This window comes from Arvicanthis niloticus, chromosome 21 (assembly GCF_011762505.2).
Source record: "Arvicanthis niloticus isolate mArvNil1 chromosome 21, mArvNil1.pat.X, whole genome shotgun sequence".
Classification (NCBI taxonomy): Eukaryota; Metazoa; Chordata; class Mammalia; order Rodentia; family Muridae; genus Arvicanthis; species Arvicanthis niloticus.
This window is the reverse complement of record NC_047678.1, coordinates 35,598,456-35,617,418: the sequence shown is the minus strand read 5'-3', so window position 1 is coordinate 35,617,418 and position 18,963 is coordinate 35,598,456. Positions and strand designations below refer to the sequence as shown.

At 48.8% G+C, this 18,963-nt stretch overlaps 1 protein-coding gene across 3 annotated transcripts in view; it reads right to left on the bottom strand.

Annotated features, from left to right (window-relative positions):
• The window catches only part of Osbpl10 (oxysterol binding protein like 10), a 249,757-nt gene that overhangs the window by 1,266 nt on the left and 229,528 nt on the right, over nucleotides 1-18,963 (bottom strand). For all 3 annotated transcript variants that reach the window (XM_076917765.1, XM_034483854.2, XM_076917766.1), the window contains 4 exons: nucleotides 16,327-16,807; nucleotides 9,459-9,645; nucleotides 6,637-6,819; nucleotides 1,748-1,901 (listed from right to left, as the gene is read on the bottom strand). In XM_076917765.1, the coding sequence (XP_076773880.1) occupies nucleotides 1,748-1,901; nucleotides 6,637-6,819; nucleotides 9,459-9,645; nucleotides 16,327-16,807 (1,005 nt within the window). The remainder of the gene's footprint in view (nucleotides 1-1,747; nucleotides 1,902-6,636; nucleotides 6,820-9,458; nucleotides 9,646-16,326; nucleotides 16,808-18,963) is intronic.

Below are 18,963 nucleotides of genomic sequence, written 5' to 3'. Positions count from 1 at the left end.
CCTATCTGATGGTTTTCCCTGTCCTTTCTGGGGTTTATCTGAGGATACATTTCTCCCTGCCTAACTGAGATAAAAAATCCACATTTGCTTCTAAAGGAAGTCCCAGAAATGACCAACATAAAGGGTGTCTCGGTAGCTTCTATTTCGATGGCTTGGCAAGAGAGAATTTTGGGACACCAAGGCTAGAAAAGAGAGGTTGGCTGGATGAAGACTCGGAGGTGAAGGGAGGAGGCACACAGACCAATGATGTGAAAGCACGCCCACCCAGTAAAGGCTCTTTGGCAGGTATCCGTCACAGTGCATCTGAGAACAGAATCCACAGAAGGACCACCACCATTCAGCCACCAGGCAAGGAAAAGAGCATCTCTAATCAGGTGATGAACCTGAAGGATGTGCAGAGATGGAAGCTAAGCCTCCTCATGTCGGGGTGACATGTGTCCCTAGTCCTGTCACAGACATGGTGGCTTTTACCAAACCCCGGAGATAGAACTTCAAGTAGTAGGATTTGTTTTGTTTTGATAAATAAATTTCCACATAAGTCAGGCAAGCTCTCTGACAAACAGGACTCTCCTCCTCAAGGAAATCGTCAAGAATTTCTCTCATCCACACAGGAGAGACACCTGGGCCCACTGATCCTCTCCCATTGGCTATGGGCACTTGAGTTTGTATTAACCCCTTAGCATCCTACAGATCTGATCTTCATAAAAACTCAGTCCTGGCTCCTCACTACGCATCAGTCTGCTGTCTGGATGGGAGATAAAAACTCTAGACTCTTCCCACTACTCCTTAGCCCTCTTCAACAGCCACCAGGCTCACTACATAGCTGAGGGGGATCCTGCCTTTACCTCCAGGGGTGGCAGGGAAGCAAACTGAGCTATTTCCCAGGCCCCACCCCAATTACTTCCTAAACAACCCTGTGACACCTCAACACAATCTGGAAGCAATTAGGGAGGCAGGATGGGGAGAGGCTGTCTATCTAGATTAGGTCGGCCTGTGTCTGTGCAGAATCCTCTTGGTTATGTTAATTCAAGTGGGAAGACCAGGGAGGCCTAGACTGCAGAGCAATAGCTTACCTTCTCTGTTCTTTGTAAATTCATGCTTTCTGATCTTAACCACAGACAGGACTTGCTGCCTCAAGGGCCTGCCACCTTTACTTGTCCACGGTGATGGACCATGAGGCACTGTGACCAGGAATTGTGAGCCAAATACCCGTTCCTCTCTTGAGTTGCTTTTGTCAGGGTGTTTTATCACAGCCACAGGAGACAAAACTAAGGTTGGCTTCAGATAGATGTCTTTACCTGCTTCCCTGAGGGGGTAGGAGGTGGGGCAGCGTTTCGGGCAGAGGCCTCCACTAAGCTCTGTCTCTTCCATGCGCCCCACAAGAGGTCATTCTGTGGCAGTACTCAGTGGGGAGGCAGCAGGGGGACCAACCAGCTAGGTGGGAACAGAGTAGAGCAGAGCCCCAGCCCCCTCCTTCCAGGCCTGGCTGGCTAGAAGGGTTTTTGAAGGGAGGAACACTACAGGGGAAGTGTCAGCTACATGCGTTTGCCCTCAGGATGGTATGAAATGCCAAGACCTTACTGGGGAAACCGGAACCCAAATTCCAACTCCCAACTTGAACCAGAGCCACACTCTGCCCTGCTCCACCCAGGGCCTGTGTGGCCCCTGTCTGTCCAACTGTCTCAACAATAAAAGTTGAGGTGACCTTAATCAGGGCTAGAGCCTAGTAGTAGCAGGCCAGGGTTACCTCTGGGATGAAATACTTGGGTCGCCATGGTGTGCGAAGGGTCTCCCGTTTCCTCTCCTCCATCCTCTGCCTCTCCTCCAGACGTCGCTTCTGTTCTGTGGCTGCATCGATGTCCCCGAGCCTCAGGTAGTGGGTGACTTCCTGCCACAGGTTCCTAGAAAGACAAACAGTAAAGGGAGCTATCGGGCTAGGCCAGCTACTGTGATGATGAAGAAGAAAATTCCACCAGACCCCTCCCCTCCTGGAAAAGAAAGATCATAAAAACCTTAGGCGTCCCTCCCCTCTAGAAGGCAGAGGCTAGTTAACATTCCTCAGACCACAGAGGGTGGGGACTGACCTGCGGGTGGGGAGGGGTCCCCGAGCACATGGACAATGGACCATTGGCCACACACAGACAGGGAAGGTCTGTGTCACCTCATTCCCTGGGGACCAATCAGTTTAAAAGGTCGCTGTTCTGCCAATCACATTGTGCCTAATGGCGGGTACCACTAGAGACTGTATAAATGTCTGCTGAACAAGCCAAGCAGAGTAGCCTCCCCTTTTGAGATGCAGGATGGCCCTAGCATGCTGGAACATGAAAAATTCCTCTTGCTTTTGCAGTGATTTCTTGTCTTTGAGTGGTTCACTCAGGGCGTCTCCAGTAAACTAAGGCTCTGCTCGCTAGAGTTTTACAATGACAGTGGCCAGACAAGGAAGGGCATTTAGGCCCCTGTCTTTGGGATTCCAGGGAGGTGTTCTGAAACACAAGAGCCAGGGGTTGATCCAGAGCTCCTTGGTTACACGTCTGCTGCCTCCACATTACCTGTTTCAAACAGCAAGACTTCCTCATGTTCTGAGTAAAACTCTGGAGGTGAAAGTGAAAAAATAGAAAGTTTTTATGACCCCTAGACCTGAGCCAAAAATGTAGGCCAGCCGGTTCACTAGTTCCACAAAGAAAGCAGAACTAAATGTGAGATTTTTAGGTCTTAGAATTCACTGACCCAGGATACACTCTGCATTCTGGGAGGGGTACATTATCCCTGAGTCAGAGGACACTTGCTGGATTAACATTCAAGAGAGGAAGGGAGAGGCTGATTAACATTCCTCAGACTTCAGGGAAGAGAACCCACCTTTGGTTGGGGAAGGCCCAAACAAGGAGACACATTCCAGGATGGAGGAGGTAGAAAAAGAAAGGAATAGAAACTTTTTGAGACCCCTAGCACATAGAATGAAGCCAGGCCAGCTATGTCCCAGAAACTTAGCTGACCACAAAGCAGCAGAACCAAGAATACAGGTCATCTGGGTCATTCCAGGAACTGGCTGACCACAAAATATATAGTTGAACAAGGTTATGTTTCCTACACCCCCACCCTAGGTAATGGGTTGGGACTTTCCACTATTTCTATGGTATTCTTCCTTGTTTCCCCCTTAACCCCCACCCCCGGTTTTGTGGGTTTTCCCTTTAAATACCCCTCACATTCTACACTTGGGGGTCGACACTCCTCAATTTGAGCCTCAACCTCAGCTAGCTGGTTCCCAAAATAAAGCCTCTTGCTGTTTGCATCAAGATTGGTGTCTTGTGAGTTATTGGGTGGCCGTGATATCCCGAGATTTGAGTGAGGGTCTCCCCTCTCGGGGGTCTTTCAAAAGCTACTGGAAAGAGCAGGCTGAGCACTTCTCCCCGATCCACACCAGGGACAGCAGGTATACACAGCTCTTACCAGGCACCTCTATAAACATCTTACAGAGACACTCATTTAATCCTCATGACCCAATGACATGGGTGGCTATATTACTAGCAACTGCATTTGGCCAAGAAAACTCATGTCAAATGAGTACAGGAGAGGGAACCTGCCTAAGAAAGGCCCTGAATTCTGAGCTGGGGGTGGGGTGGGGATTGGATGAAGAGGAAGTCAACGGCAATCCCAAGAGGTTGCCAAAGTAAAACAGGGTGTGGCAAGGTCAGAGTAGCATTCCCAGGCCTGCCTCTGGGATCCAAGAAAGGACCTTTGCTCAGAGCATGCTCTGTTCATCAGGAGCAGACACAGGTGATGAGCAGACGGAGTATCATCAGCCCACCCTGCTGGGGTAGTCTGCCATGGGGAAAGGCTGGCAACACAGTAGAGCTCAATTAACAATACAAGTGATACCGATGGCCTCTCTAACTCTGCAGTTAAGGGAGGCCTGGGACCCAGTGGGGATGGTGGGGACTGGGGTGTAGAGCAGCTACTCCCAGCCTTAAGTAGAGAACTCAGTTTCCCTAGAGTGAGCCTCATGCTGTCTTTGTTACTGTTTTCTGAATCAGGGTCTTACAGTGTAAGTCCAGGATGGACTTCTCAGCTTGGTTTCCTGCCTCGGCCTCCTGAGCATTAGTTTACTGGTAGGCATGTGTCATCATGTCACCATGCCCAGAACTGTGTTTAAATACATACAGAGGAAGAAGAAAACATAGTAACCCCTTTCTAACTCTGGCACTGGGTTCCTTCCCTGATCCTCACAGGGTTCCAAGTACCCAGAGGCTGACCAAGGAGCAGCTTAACTATAAGACTCTTGGGAACCTTAGCTTACCGGGAACCCCCTGAGTGAACCAGGCAGAGTTGTGAATCAATGCAAAAAGCAAGAAGAATTTTATTGTTCCAACATGTTGGGGTCGTCCTGCACTCAAAGGAGAGGCGGCAACCCGGGGCAGCCCATTTGGCCAGTTTTTATACAGTTTAAGAGGTAGACTAGAGAAACAGTGAGTAGGCACAATATGATTGGCAGAACGGTGTGACTTTTATACTGATTGGTCTTTAGGGAATGAGGTGGCAAGGACCTCCCTTGTCTGCAGATGGCAAGGGTTAGTCTATCCTGAGGAATGTGTCTATGTGCTCTGGGCCTTCCCCACCCACAGGTGGGTTCCCTCCCCTGTGGTCCGAGGAATGTTAATCAGCCTCTCCCATCAGGCAAGTGTCCCATGACCTTTTCAAAGTTCCTGAGCTGACCGGGAATGTTAATTAGCCTCTCCCTTCTGGGGTAGGGGGACAAGTGTTCCAAAGTTCCTGAGCTGACCACTTCTTCCTTACCTCATCCTGGGAATGCCCCTCAGAAGCAGTGGGGCCTGGTGGGACCACCTCTCAACATACCCTTTGCTCTTCCTGCAGCCATGACCCAACAGGGCGGGTGGGGGAGAATTTGTGTCTCTACACATAGAAGTTGTATATGCTATTCACTGCTATGAATGAATATGGCTGGGTTTTCCAGTACCCAGGAAGAGGGTACCAAGCCTGACAAGCTAATTGGATCCCAAGAGTCTACATGGTGGAAGGAGAACTATCCTCTGATCTCCACGTGTGTACTGTAACACACACATGCACGTACACATAAACATAAAATGAATACATAAAAAAAAAACTTTTTGGTAAATCAGTCAGGTCTCAGTTGGACCCATGGGCCATGTTGGCTTAGATTGAAATATCAAAATAGCATCTTCTATGAACAATCTGCTTGTGGACCTGTATAGCAGTCACTTTCAGTGGTCACATGACAGAGCATATAGTGGTCATACTAATTAGGTGAATGTTTCATAATTTACTTAACTATTTTCCAAATGCTGGGTATGAATGTAGATGGTTTCTCTTTCTTGAACTGTTTTCTCAAAAATAAATATGTTTGAATCGTTCTGAATTTAATAATTTCCCATGCCAACAGATAGATCCCCCAGAAATAGAATAAGAGAGTGTAGAGTAAAAAATTATAAAGATCATTTTATAAAATATATACAGGCTTTTCTTTAAAGAGCATGAAAAATATAGAAAGTTTTTATGACCCCTAGACCTGAGCAAAAGAATGCAGGTTCACTAATTCCAAGAAAATGGAACTGAATGTAAGATTTTGGGCCTTCACTGCCCCGAGACACATTCCACATTCTGGGAGGGGTACATTATCCCTGAGTCAGAGGACACTTGCTGGATTAACATTCCTCAAGCCTCAGGGAAGAGAACCCACCTGTGGGTGGGGAAGGCTCAAAGCAGGAAGACACATTCCTGACCACAATGAAAAATGCAAGTCATCTAGGTGGGGCTGAGAAACTAGTAACCACGTTGACAGGGCAACAACTGAGAAATAGTTGAGCAAGTAACAGGGCAAGACCACATTTTTTTGAGAAGAATGAGTATACAGAGTGTTTTCCACATGACCCTGATTCACTTAGGTTGGGTTCCTCTGGAATTCTCCGCTATTTTTATGTTATATTTCCTTAGCAACCCCTCACCCCTCTCTCCACTCCCCTGGTTTGTGGTTTTCCCCTTTAAAAAGCCCCTCAGCCAGCCAGTCTTTGTTAATTCGACTCCTGCATGGGCAAACAAATTGACCGTTGGCTGGCCAACTCTCCCTAATAAAGCCTCTGCTGTTTGCATCCAGGTACGGTGTCTTGCGAGTTTTTGGGTGGCTGTGACTTCCCGAGACTTGAGTGAGGGTCTCCTGAGTTTGGGGGTCTTCAAGACTAAAGTGAGCTCATGTGTTTAAATCTAAGGGTCCCTAAGCTGCACCTGCTTCTCCCAGAAGCACGGGTTGTATGCAGTTGACTCCACGGCCTGTGCCCACACTCAGTATTTTAAAAATAATTGTCAAGAAAGAGTCTTGCTGTTTCCCTGCATAGTTCTTTCAATTACCAGCAACTCTCAGATTAATTTACAATCAACCAAGAGTCCGGCAGTGGACAAGCATTTTCAGAACAGGCAGCACGTCTGCCAGATGGTGGATGGTAGCCCGCTCTATAGCTGCAGAACCACCCAAGTGATCGGTCCCTGGGTCCATCCCTAATGGATGAGGGGTGTTTCAGTGGCTAAAGGACACACACTCTGGTCCTTTGCTATTCGCTATGCTGCTGTTCCCCACAGATCCCTCAGCCAAGGCGGAGACAGGCATACCTGGATTCCATGGGCCCCTGCTTCTCTAGAGGTCTAAGCTTCTTAGGATACACAGGCAGGCTGGTCGTGTCGATGACTTTGGTCTCCCCATTGCTGTAGGTGAACTCCAAGGTGCCATTCCACTCCCCATGTGCTTTGCAGACGATGGTGTTGGTTGGGTTGTGTTTCACTTCGGCTGTGACTCTGAATTAATAAGCAGGCCAAATGAATCAAAAAGGGGGACTCCGGTCCAGAGGCTTTTCAAAAGGCAGTTTAGGGACAAGGAGTTGGCTTACAGTTTGACTCAAAGACTGGCTGTTAAAAGAAATTATAATATTCTTGATCAGAACAAGAAAAGAAGGTAGCTGGGGGTGTGGGCTCATGCCTGTAACCCTGAGCACTTAGGAAACAGAGGCAGGGTAACCTAGGCAAGAATGAGGCTAGCCAGGGCTAAGCAGATAGACTTTGAATCAAAAAAGAAAACAGAAGAGAGGAAGAAAAGGAAAGAAGAGAGAGAAGAGAAAAACCCTGAGGTAAAACCAATTCAGAGGAAGATGGACCAACAGTAAGAGCTGTCAGCCTGCCCCACTGCTCCAAGAGACAAGCACAGTGATTATATAAGATGCCCTCTGTCACGGGCATGATCCAACAGTAAAATATATTCCCTCCTCTCCAAAACAGCATCTCCCGGTGCTACACTTTTTATCTTGGAAAGAGTGTTGGAAGAACTTTTCCATCTTTAAATAAGGTCTTTGGTTCTACGCCAAACATTGTGGTGTGGTGCATGCCTGAGTAATCCCAGCACTTGGGGCAGAGGCAGGAGGATTACAAATTTAAGGCCTGCCTAGGCCGTATGGCAACTTGTCTCAACAACAAAAGCTACAGCAAACAATCCAGTCACCAGAAGGTCAGTTCTGGGTGTGGATGAAGCATGGGCTGCTCACAGGCCCTACCGTCTGTATATCTATCTACCCAGCACCCACACGTTCCCAGAGGAAGGCTGAGCCAAACGTGGCTTCATGGCACCGCCTACTAGCTCATGGCAGTACCTGTGGACTCAGCAATACCTGGACGACCACCTTCAAGCTCTTTTTAAGAGCCCCTGTGGAGAACTGGTGAGATGCTTTACCAGGTATAGGTGTTAGCCATGCCAGCCTGGCAACCTGAATGAGGTCCTTAGAATCCATGTAAAGGTGGAAGGAGAGAGACAACCCCACAGAGTTGTCCTCTGATCTTCACATACGCACCATGGCACAGCCCCACACTCATGCATGTATATACACAATGATATTAGGAAAAGGCCTGTGGAAACCCTGTTTGGGGAACCCAGGCCTCTCTGTCTGAGTGGGAGAAAATGGCCCTGGAGCCAAGTCCTCTGCATCCCGTGGTCCAGCTTGTGCTGAGTTTTCAGTTTGCCTTTACTATTTTTATTTTTATTACACGTATTGGGGGAGAGGTATACACATGCTGAGTACGACTTGGGGCAGGCGGCTTGAAGCTGGAGGTACAGGTGGTTGTGAGCCGTCCAGCGTGGGTGCTGGGAACTGACTTCTGTCCTCTACAAGAACAGTAAGCATTCTTAAGCTCTGGGCCAGCTCTTTAGCCCACATTTCCAGTTTCCAGTGTAGGCTTGGAAGCCACCTTCCTTGATCTGAGAACCATTCAGGCTCCTCATAGGCATGACTGGGTGGTGCAGAGTTAGGGGATCGCACTAGCAAAGGCTGTGCAGTGGGCTCTCCACAGGGGACACTTGGCTGCACTTCTGATGATCCCGCTGTCTTTCAGTTGCCAGTATGACAACTGAATGCTGGGAAGAAAGACACTCAATCAGCATAACTCCAGCGCACTGCTCCGTGTGTGTGTGTGTGTGTGTGTGTGTGTGTGTGTGTGTGTGTGTGTTCGTGTGCACGTGCGTGAGAGAGCGCACCTATTCCAAGCTAACACCAGCAAGGCCCTAGAAGCAGCTGGGGATTTGAGGTCTGCCTAGTGGCAGGCTTGCTCCAAACAGAGCTATAGAAAAAGTCTGCCCTTCCTCCAATGGTGACCTCTCCCTTAGTTCAAGACCTGGTTTCCCCAGCTTCTAAGGATAGTGACATAGTCTGTGGCTTATACACCCAAGACTCCAGGAGCTGAGAAACGGGGACCGCCATAATGCCTGTGCTTGCCGAGCACTGCACTAGAGAGAGAAGGGCTAAAAGGCCATTTATCCTCTGGGAGTCTTCGGTAGTACCACAGACTCCCCATAAATGATGAGTTAGGCGGCCCAAAGCCTCACCTATGAAGTGAAGGAGAGAGGTGCTTCTTCAAACAAGACTGTTCACTCTGTCTTGATAGTTGTCTCATCTACTGAATGCCATCCTTTGTTTTGTTTTGTTTTGTTTGGACAAAAAGTGCCGGGGAATTGAACTCAGGTCTTTGTGCATGTCAGGTATACACTCTACTAGTGAGATGTGGCCCTACCCCTGGACTTTTTGGAGACAAGATCTTACTATGTTACCCAAGCTAGCCTGGAGTTTGCTCCGTAGGCCTAGGCTGGCCTGGAATTTGAAAGTCTGCCTCCAGAGGGCTGGGCTTATAGTTAAGTGGTATTTTGCCTGGCTAGGACTCCATCTATTTGTTTTGTTGTTGTTGTTGTTGTTCTTGTTATTTTGTTTTGAGACAAGATGTCATGTATTCCAAGCTAGCCTCACTAAGTATCCAAGAACGACCTTGAACTCCTGATTCTGTTCTTGCTTCCAGAATATTGGGATTACAGCTGTGCCTACCACACCTAGTTTCTTCTGAAAGGGTGAGGCGACTCAGACATAAAGAGAAATGCAGCCAGAGTCCTGGCCACTTCCTACCTGTGGACTTTCCCGCCATAGAAGGGCTTCGTGTGGAATGTCACAGTGGCAGAGTACCCAGTCTTGGCACAGCTGATGCTGACCTTCCCTCCAAGCTCCACCCATGGGACGGTGAGGATGGAGCGGGCGTAGGCACTGGGCAGTGTGAAGACGTATTCTTCCCCATGGTCCAGGAGCCGAAGCACACCTCCAGGAGAGAGGGAGAGTCAGGCCAGCATGAACAGGCAGAGAGCATGAGGGATGAGAACACGTGGGTGGGAGATCCAGGAGGCCCTGCAGCGCATCCCATGCCTCTCACCTCAACAGAGCTCTCGATTCACTGCCTGTGTGCTGGTGGAGCTCTGAGAAATACCGCGAGGAAGGTAGACCTGCTCTGTCAGCTGGCACTGACAGAGATGCCACAGTGACTATGATCAAGGCAGTAGGGGAATGGTGCCAAGGACAGAATAATGTAGAAAAGGAACGTGCCTCAAGGAGAAGGCATTTGAGCTGCATATGCAATTCCCTGTGGTGACAAGAAAGACCAAGGAAAGGACCTTTGTGAGGGAAGCGGTGGTTTGCAGAGGTATGGAGGGTGGGCAAATCAACAAGGAAGGAAAGGCTCCAGTCTTGCTCCAGGACAGCTAGTGTGTGAGAGAACCCCGTGAACAAATACCTCGCCTTGCATGTCTCTCCCTGCTCTCCTTCAGTACTGAGACAAGGGCACCCACTGTCAAGGTACCAGGAGCCTACATGGCTGACAGCTCCGTTCTCTAACTGCATATACATGACCAGAAGTGGTTTGTGGTGTTCCCTCCCAAGGCTTCTGATTCTCCAACCAACAAGAGTAAAGACTGGTACCAACAGTCCCCGTGAGGACTGGGTGCCCATTGGTCACCAGCCTCCTGAGAACTCCTTGTATGGGGCCCTCAAGCTCCACAACCTCCCAGGATAGTAAAGATCATGGATTCAATGTAAGCAGGGGACACCTGATACTGGAGACAGAACCTAAGGGGCACTGCCAGTCCCTGTTTCTCTCCTGAAATAGACAAAGATCTGGAGATGGGAGGAAGCCAAGGGGAGGGAGAAGAGAGCCTGCATATGCACACGGGGTATGGTAAATGGGACACAGAGATTCCAGCCACACGCTTAGTAGGGGGATTAGATGCTACACTCACACCATCAATAGAAGATGCTACACTCACACCATCAATAGAAGATGCTACACTCACACCAACGATAGAAGATGCTACACTCACATCATCAATAGAGGAATAAGACTATACACTCGCCGGGCAGTGATGGCGCACACACCTTTAATCCCAGCACTCGGGAGGCAGAGGCAGGCAGATTTCTGAGTTCGAGGCCAGCCTGGTCTACAGAGTAAGTTCCAGGATAGCCAGGGCTACACAGAGAAACCCTTTCTCGAAAAACCAAAAAAAAAAAAAAAAAAAAAAAAAGACGATACACTCACATCATCAATAAGAGAATAAGACCCCCCCCACATTCACACCATCCTGGCTTCTGACTTGGGCCTTGCAGAAGATTCTAGACAGTCTGAACATCTGTCTCAAAGCCTATTGTTGTGAAAGGTTTCCACAAACTGGGCAGCCTGGGAAGACAAAAAGCAAGAGCTGGAGTGGAAGACTGTAGAGAGAAGTCACAGGGTGTGCTGGTCCACACCTGTCATCCAGAGGCTGAGGCAAGAGGACTGAAAACTCAAGGCCTACCTGGGTGACACAGTGAAACCAGGGTCTGCCCTGCCTCAGATGAAAAGGAAAAAGGGCCACCGGGATGTCACTGTCACCCCTCGGTTCTACTTCTAAGTTCCTTGATTCCCCGAGCACTGGCCACAGCCACAGAGAGGGCCCTCTTCTGGCAGGGAAGAGGCCCCTGGGATTCTGGAAAAAGCTTCCAGTCCCTTCTAGGCCCCCATACACGCTGCAGGTGTTGATGGCTATGTACTGTTAGGAGGGTTAGTTCTCATCGTAGGCTTGGCCTGAGGTAGGTCACTTGGGACACTGACCTGTGTCAGTGTGCCTGTGAGGGGTTTTAACTGGATTAGCTGAGGTAGGAAGGGCCATCTAGAACATGACTAGTGCCATGCCATGCATGGGCTGGGGTTCCAGACTGAAAGAAAAGAAAGTAAGGTGATCGCCATGAGTCTACTGTTCCCTTCTGACGGGGACACGGTGTGTGTGACCAGTTCTCTCAAGCTTCTGCTGTCTGTGACTTTTCTGCCATGATGATCTGTAACTAACCTGGAACCGTGAGCCACACAACCTTTCTCCCTTAAGTTTCTCCTGTTCATATTTTACCGCGGCAACAGTAAAGGACACTAAGACAGTAACTGCCTTCCAGATGGGCAGCCTGTTTTCTTGATGCTACAACCTTACCACGACGTCTACTGTGGTCCCCTTGAGGGCTAAGCCTCCCTGGCCTTAACCAGGGCATCTGGATACTCATCTGCTTGCAGAAGCCCACACGAAGGGCAGTGCCAGTCACCTGTCAGATGACTGGTGAAGTAAACCACCTGCAGAAATAGGCTTTCTGGAGTCCATTATCAATACGGAGATAAACAGGCCTGCGGCATTGCATGAAACAGGCAGAAACTTCGAAAAGTGGTGGTGGTCTCTAGAAAACATCTGTACTTTATCTACAAAGAGTTGATGCCACTGGGTATAATAATGCAGGCCTCTAGACTAGCCTGGGCTATATAATGAATTACGGAACTACAGAAAGAACCTCCCTTATAAAAACAAAAGGGAAAACAAATTCCCAACAGCAAAAACAGCTAAAGGACACGCCCTGTGGGGAATTTAGAATAAGTATTAAAATCAAATAGAATAACATGAATATCAATTTTTTTCTAGTTTTTATTCATGTATCGTGTGTGTATGTGTCTAGGTGTGTGTGTGTGTGTGTGTGTGTGTGTGTGTGTCAGCCAGAAGCTAACTTGTGGGAATTGATTCTTTCCTTCCACCATGTGGGTCAATTAATCTTGGGTTTTCAGCGCTGCTTCTAGCCTACTGAGCCATCTTGCTGGCCCCAAGTTTTGTTTTTCGATAAAGATAGACTGAATTGCTCTGTTTTAAACTATGGACCCATGGATACAAGTCACAGCAAACATAAACCTTCCTCTGGGGCCTTCGCTTCTACTGAGCTTTCCACTAGGCCACACAGCTGTGGAGACCCACCCTTGGGCTTGCTGCCCAGGGCGGCACTCAGGCCTGCATCTGGGGAGAAGGCTGAGTACAGCAGGGGGGCCTGACTGAGGGCACAGAACAGGCCCGTCAGGTAATGCCTGACCTCACACCTCCTCCAGGACAGGCCTAGGCAGCCCTGGCTCTAACCTTTCAAGGATTTGAAGGCACCCGGGCTAGACATCATTCTGTCCTTGCCCAGTCACTGCCTCACATGGTCCTGAACCTGTGATATGCAGAATTTTCTGGAAGTGTCTCAGATTCTGATTTCCCATCCAGAACAGAAGGTTGTGCACTCAAGAAGTCCTGAGCACGGGTGATCACACAGGCTGCCCTTCACATATGGCTTCCTCAACACTCTGCCCACAAATACCACTGGCTGTATTTACTCTCCCCAGACCCTGCTTGAAGGGATCCCCTTGGGTCTGCACTTAGACAACAACAGACAAAAGCTATCCAGGTCACCTGTGACCTCCGGACCCAGTCACCAGTAGTCATATCTTCTTAGAGATGACTAGCATGGTCTTCCACAGCTGCTTACTCCTCCCGTCCTTCTGTGGTGGCCTCTCTGCCTCTGCCAAAGCCTCCATACCCCTCCCTGTGGGAGGACAGCAGGGGCCAGGGTTCTCAGAGCTAACTCCTTGGCCTTTACATGACATAATTTGACCTGGGCCAGGGATCCCCCTGGCAGAGTGTAGGCTCTCCACAGGAGCACCACACTTAACTAACACTGACCCTACATTCTTCCTCCGTTCCCTCTTCACTCAGTTTGGAGCTACACACTCTTCCAGTTGTTCACAGCAAAAACCTCAACGAGGACCAGCAAGGTAGCTCAGCAAAAGTACCTGCAGATAATGGAAGAGTCGGTGTTTAGTCCGTGGGTCCTACATGCTTGGAAAGCTGACTCCTGACTTTCATGTGTTCACACTTGCATATATGTATTGTGTGTGTGTGTGTGTGTGTGTGTGTGTGTGTGTGTGTAATTTTTTTAAAAAATCATGGCCTCAGTAAAGAACCAGATGTGGGTGGTCAAAGCTTATGAAATTCAGGCCCAGCTGGGCTACACAGCAAAGATGAGGAGAGTCAGTACAACAATAAAAAATCGTCTCTCAGCAAACACCCCTCCTCCCTAAAATTTATAAACAGAAAGAAAACCCTCCTCAGTGACCCTCGCCCTCACAGCCATAGGCACACCCCCTCAGCCTTCCCCACCTCAGAATACAACTGGACTGTTACAAGTGGGTTAGGCCTTAGTGGTCCCCTAAAGCCTCCTGGCTGATGACCTGAGTTCAATCCACTGGATCCACCTGGAGGATAGAGAGAACTGAGTCCTGACAGGTTGCCCTCTGACCTGAACATGTGCATTACACATATAATTAATTATACATTTAAAAAAGTTAAATAGCAATAAACCATCCTGATGACCTACACATGAGATGGTCTATTCCTTTCCCTATAATTTTTTTTTCTTTTCCTAAGATTCACTTTATAGATCAGGCTGTCCCAGAACTCAGAGATCTGCCTCCCAAGTGCTGAGACTAAAGGTGTGTACTACCATTCAAAGCCAACCTACACCTTTTCAAGATGCTCACAACACAGAGAACACAATAAACCTCTTGTGGAGGTTTAAATGGGAATGGTCTCCATAGGCTCATGTATTTGAATGTTTGGTCTCTAGTTGGTGGAACTGTTTGGGAAGGATCAGGAGGTGTGGCCTTGGAGGAGGAGGTGTGTCTCTGGGAGTTGAGCTCTGAGGTATCAAAGGCCTGGTCTAGCTCCGTCTTCAACATTCAGATCAGGTGTGAGCTCTCAGCTACTGCTCCGTCACCATGCCTGCCTGCCTGCCAGCCCACCCACGCACCCACCCACTGCCATGTTCCTGCCATGATCACGGCTTCACCCTCTGAAATTATAAGTAAGCCCCCAATTAAATGCTTCTTCTTATAAGTTGCCTTGGTCATCGTGTCTCTTCACAGTGACAGAACAGTGGCTAAGACATCTAATCTAGGGTACGCCAGGTGTTACCCACCACCTCGTTTACCAGAAAGAGAAAAGGGGGGGGGGATGTTTTAGTAACCTTTCATGATGTAATTAGAGAAGCCAAAAAAAAAAAAAAAAAATCCCATGAACACAGATACGCCTGCCTGTTGCTAAGGTGTTTGAGGTCATCTCCCCAAGAGCTGACGCCCATGTGTGGGAGTGGCACCTCTTTTTCTATTTTCTTCCTCTCCCCACACTTAAATCAATGTTTTAAATGTCTTTCTAAACTCCAGTCCTGTTTAATACTGGCTGGACCTGAATTCTTTTCCTCAAAGAAACCTGGTTTCACCCCAGTAGAGGTCTGTGAAAGCGTTCATCAGGCTGCCCACACCTTACACTTGATGCCCCTCCTCAGGGAGGCCTACTCACCAGCAGCTTGCCCTGCCCCTCCCAGGCCACTCCCTGTCTCTTAAGGCACTTAGTTCTCAACACAGAACTCAGATGACCCCTCTTGTTTATTCCCCAGACACAGAAATGGTAGACGCTTCACACAGCAACAGGGGATGTGGGGGTTTCTTCTTCCTCACTTAGCCAAGCATCTAGGACAGTGCCCAGCACCTCTAAGTGCTCAGCCAACAAGTTCTACCAACGGTAGAGCTGCAGAGATGGCTCAGCAGGTAAAGGTGCTGCTTGCCGCAAAGCTAAGACCTGAGTTTGATTCCCTAGAATCCACATGGTGAAAAGAGAGAACCACTTTCTGCAAGTTGTTGTCTCTCCTGCTCCCTCTCTTCTTCCCTCCCTCTTCCCTCCATACATTCTCTCTTTCCCTCTTGTGAGATATATATATATACACACACACATATATATATACACACATATATATGTATATATACATATATATACACATATATATGTATATATATATCGTGCACATATAGAATATATATGTGTATATACACACATATATGATTTTTAAAAACCTAAATGCACACAATAAAAATATCTTCAACGACAGGGTCTGAGAAGGACTCTTGAGAAGCCAAGAGGCTGAAACTAAAATTCTGTGGGGTTTGTTTGTTTGTTTGTTTACTTCTGTTTTCTAGGATAGGGGTTGTAGAGTCTCTAATAGATCTGTGAATAAAGTGACTTACATAGATGTGATGAGACACCTCGACCTAACAGGGCTTGAGGGTTTCTCCACACAATGAACAAAGGTCTTCCTAAGATAAGAGCATGCTGTCCACCCAGCAGCGAATGGTCAGCCTGTTCTCACTACAGCGTTCCCTGCACAGCCTAAGACTTGAGGGATTCCTATGAGCGCCTTTCAGCAGGCAACTCTGTAATCTTCCTGGTCTGGGCGCCAGAACACTGGTGAGGGGGAACACGTTTACAGCCACATACTCATGTGTGGTCACCCATCAAGGGCCAGCCCTAACATCCACGGGCCATCAGAAAAAGGAAGCTTCTAGAAGGCGGAGTGTGCAAACCACACCGTGTGTGATGATACAGGTGAGCAAGAAGCCGTGACCCATCCCTTCCATCCAGCACTTGGGACCACGGGAACTCAGCCAACCTGGCCTGGCATCCACCTCTCTTTCCCACCCTCCCACCCCCATTTGCAAATAAAATCCATGCATAAAAGCAACCATTGTTCATCTCAATGCAAAGGGCAGTGGGTAAGACTCCAATTCGCTAAGTTGGCTTACCTTCCCCTATCATAGAGACCCCCACGGACATGCCCATGAACTTGCTTTTGGTCCATACATGAGTGTTGACACATAGTCTCTTCTCCTTGCACTCACAGTAGAAGCAGGAGATGGGCGGATGATGGGATACCTGCTCAGCCACAAACCTGAGCTTATAGCTTTTAGAAGGGTCGTCGGCCACTGGATGCTCGTGAACACTAATGGGAGGGTGGGGGGAAGTCCACTTGGACTTGACTCTGTCCTTAGGAACCTCCCAGGAGCAGTGAAAGGTCTCGCCGATGATGGGGTTGTAGGGCTTCTTGGCCAGGGTGCCTTTGCGGCCCTCATGGAAGGCAGTGAGATAATACTCCACGAAGCTAATGACTCTCTCCTCTGGTGTCGCCCCGGCAGTGATGGCCAGCAGTAGGTCAGGGTGCGCCATAAAGTCTGCGTACATCTCCAGCAAGGACCGCTTCTCCAGAATGAATGTGGGGAGCACCACCTGCACCAGGGACACAAGGCAACAGGGCTTGTGAGAGCTGGTGGGAGGGGCTGCAGCCACTGCAGAGTAAGATCCAGAGGCCCAAGCCGGGCGGGCATGAGGCTCTAAATGGAAACTCCTGCATCAGTGGCAAGCCAAAAGGGTTAGGTGCCAGCTTTGTCGATGTCAACCCAGATTTGTGCACAGGACTGTCCGGGATGACTTTCTTCTTTGCTTACTTGAGTCATTACAAGAGCATGTGCTGGCTCACTCATTCTCCCCTCCACACTGCCCCCCACCCCCATGAAAACTCCTTGTACATTCTGTGTCTAAGCTAACACACCTCCCTTATTCAAGCCCTGTCATCCCGAGAAAGGCTATTTAAAAAAAAAATTATTACATGTTAATTATTTATTCATGGGGGGGGGGCACTTGTTATGGTGCGAATGAGAGGAAGGCTTGTAGGAGTTGACTCTCGTTCCACCATGTGGGACCTAGGGGGTTAACTCACATCGCCAGGCTTGCCTCAAGTCCCTTTACCCGTTGAGCCATCTGGATTTTTTTTTTTTTCATTTTTCTTATTTTTTTTTTTTTTTTTTAAGCCCAGAAAGGCTTTTCTTATTCCTCCTGCCCACCCCAGCTATAGGAACATTCCTTGTGCTTTCCCCGAAGGAGCCACTGTGAAGCGTTGGTCCCAGAGGCCAGGCAGACACCATTACCACGAGTGTGGTACAGTATCAGAGAGGTATGTGCAACCATCCCAGTCCTGGCAGGGGCCAGAGATGGGGCTCGTTTGCCGGCAAACGTCACAGAGGTACCCTGGGGGAGAGGAAGGAATTGTCATAGGTGCATCCATGGAACTGCTCCACAAGACAGAGCCTTGGGAAACCAGGACATGACAAGGAAGGGGGACTTAAGTCACGTGACCATCTGAAGGGCTATGGCTGGGGCAGTCCCTGGTCTGTTACCCACTGTGACTGACTGAAGGAGGCACATGCACAAAGGGAAACCAGGCTGGTCCAAAGGGAGTGGTCACTCTAGGCCTGCACAACCCCAAGTTCTTACAACCCACTGGCCAGGTCATCTAAAGCAAACAGAGGTCATCTGAGCTGCAGATGCAGACAACTATGATGTATTACTGTCACTTCCCGCTGCCCTAGGCTCCCCATAAAATAACTCCCGCATCAGGCCTCAGGACCCACCCACTCAGCTGCAAAGCAGTGCTTTCTCTAGCCTGGACTAACTTGAGAGAGGAAGGAGAGAGCATGGAAGGAAAGTGGGCCCTTGACATGGAGTCTAACTGAAGCCTCTTAGTAGCTGAGGATTAAGACCCCAGGAACACAGTTTCCACAAGCTGCAAGCTGCCAGCACAGAGGCAGGAAGCCAGGCTAAGGGCCCCAGCATGCCACCTCACTCCTGTCCCAGGTACTTATTGGGATCGTCGCGAACACAATTATGACTACTAAATTGGTTGACAGTGAGGGAGTCAGAACTTCCTGCATCCCTGGAATCTGCAACCTTTACCTTGTTAGTTATAATCCTGACTGCTTTGTCTCAACCATCCCCTATCCCAGCCCCCACACTCATTAAATTCCTTGAAACACTTTGGGGGAAAAAAAAAAAACACCAAAGTTGATCAGCAGATGCTGCCATGCTTGCCTCCCTGAGTTCAGTCTCTGGGTCCTACCTGGTAGATGGCAAGAGTTGACTCCCAAAAGTTGTTCTTTGGTTTTACATATGCAGTGGCCCCACAAAGTAAATGAACAAAATAATTTTTTCGCTGCAAAGCCCTAGCTATGCTCTGGTTATGAGGGGAACAAAGGGTGACTCTGAAAAGCCCACACCCACCATCGCAGGCACGCTTAACTAACTCTCTCTCTCTCTCTCTCTCTCTCTCTCTCTCTCTCTCTCTCTCTCTGAGAGCCTCTTGTTCTTTTAAACCCTAGTGCTCAAAATCTATATTAAAATCTTGCCATACCCTCCCAATCTTCTCCATGATGGCTCATCATGAAATTCCTTTTTGTGACACCCGATTTGAGGCCCCTTAAGGGATTAAGGAACCTCTCTTCAGGTTGCTGCCTACAACAGCTTGGAGGCATGCCTCTCTCTCTCTCTGCCACCGACAGGCTTGAGTCTTGCTTAGCTCCTTCCCACATGGACCCATGGGGTTTCAAAGC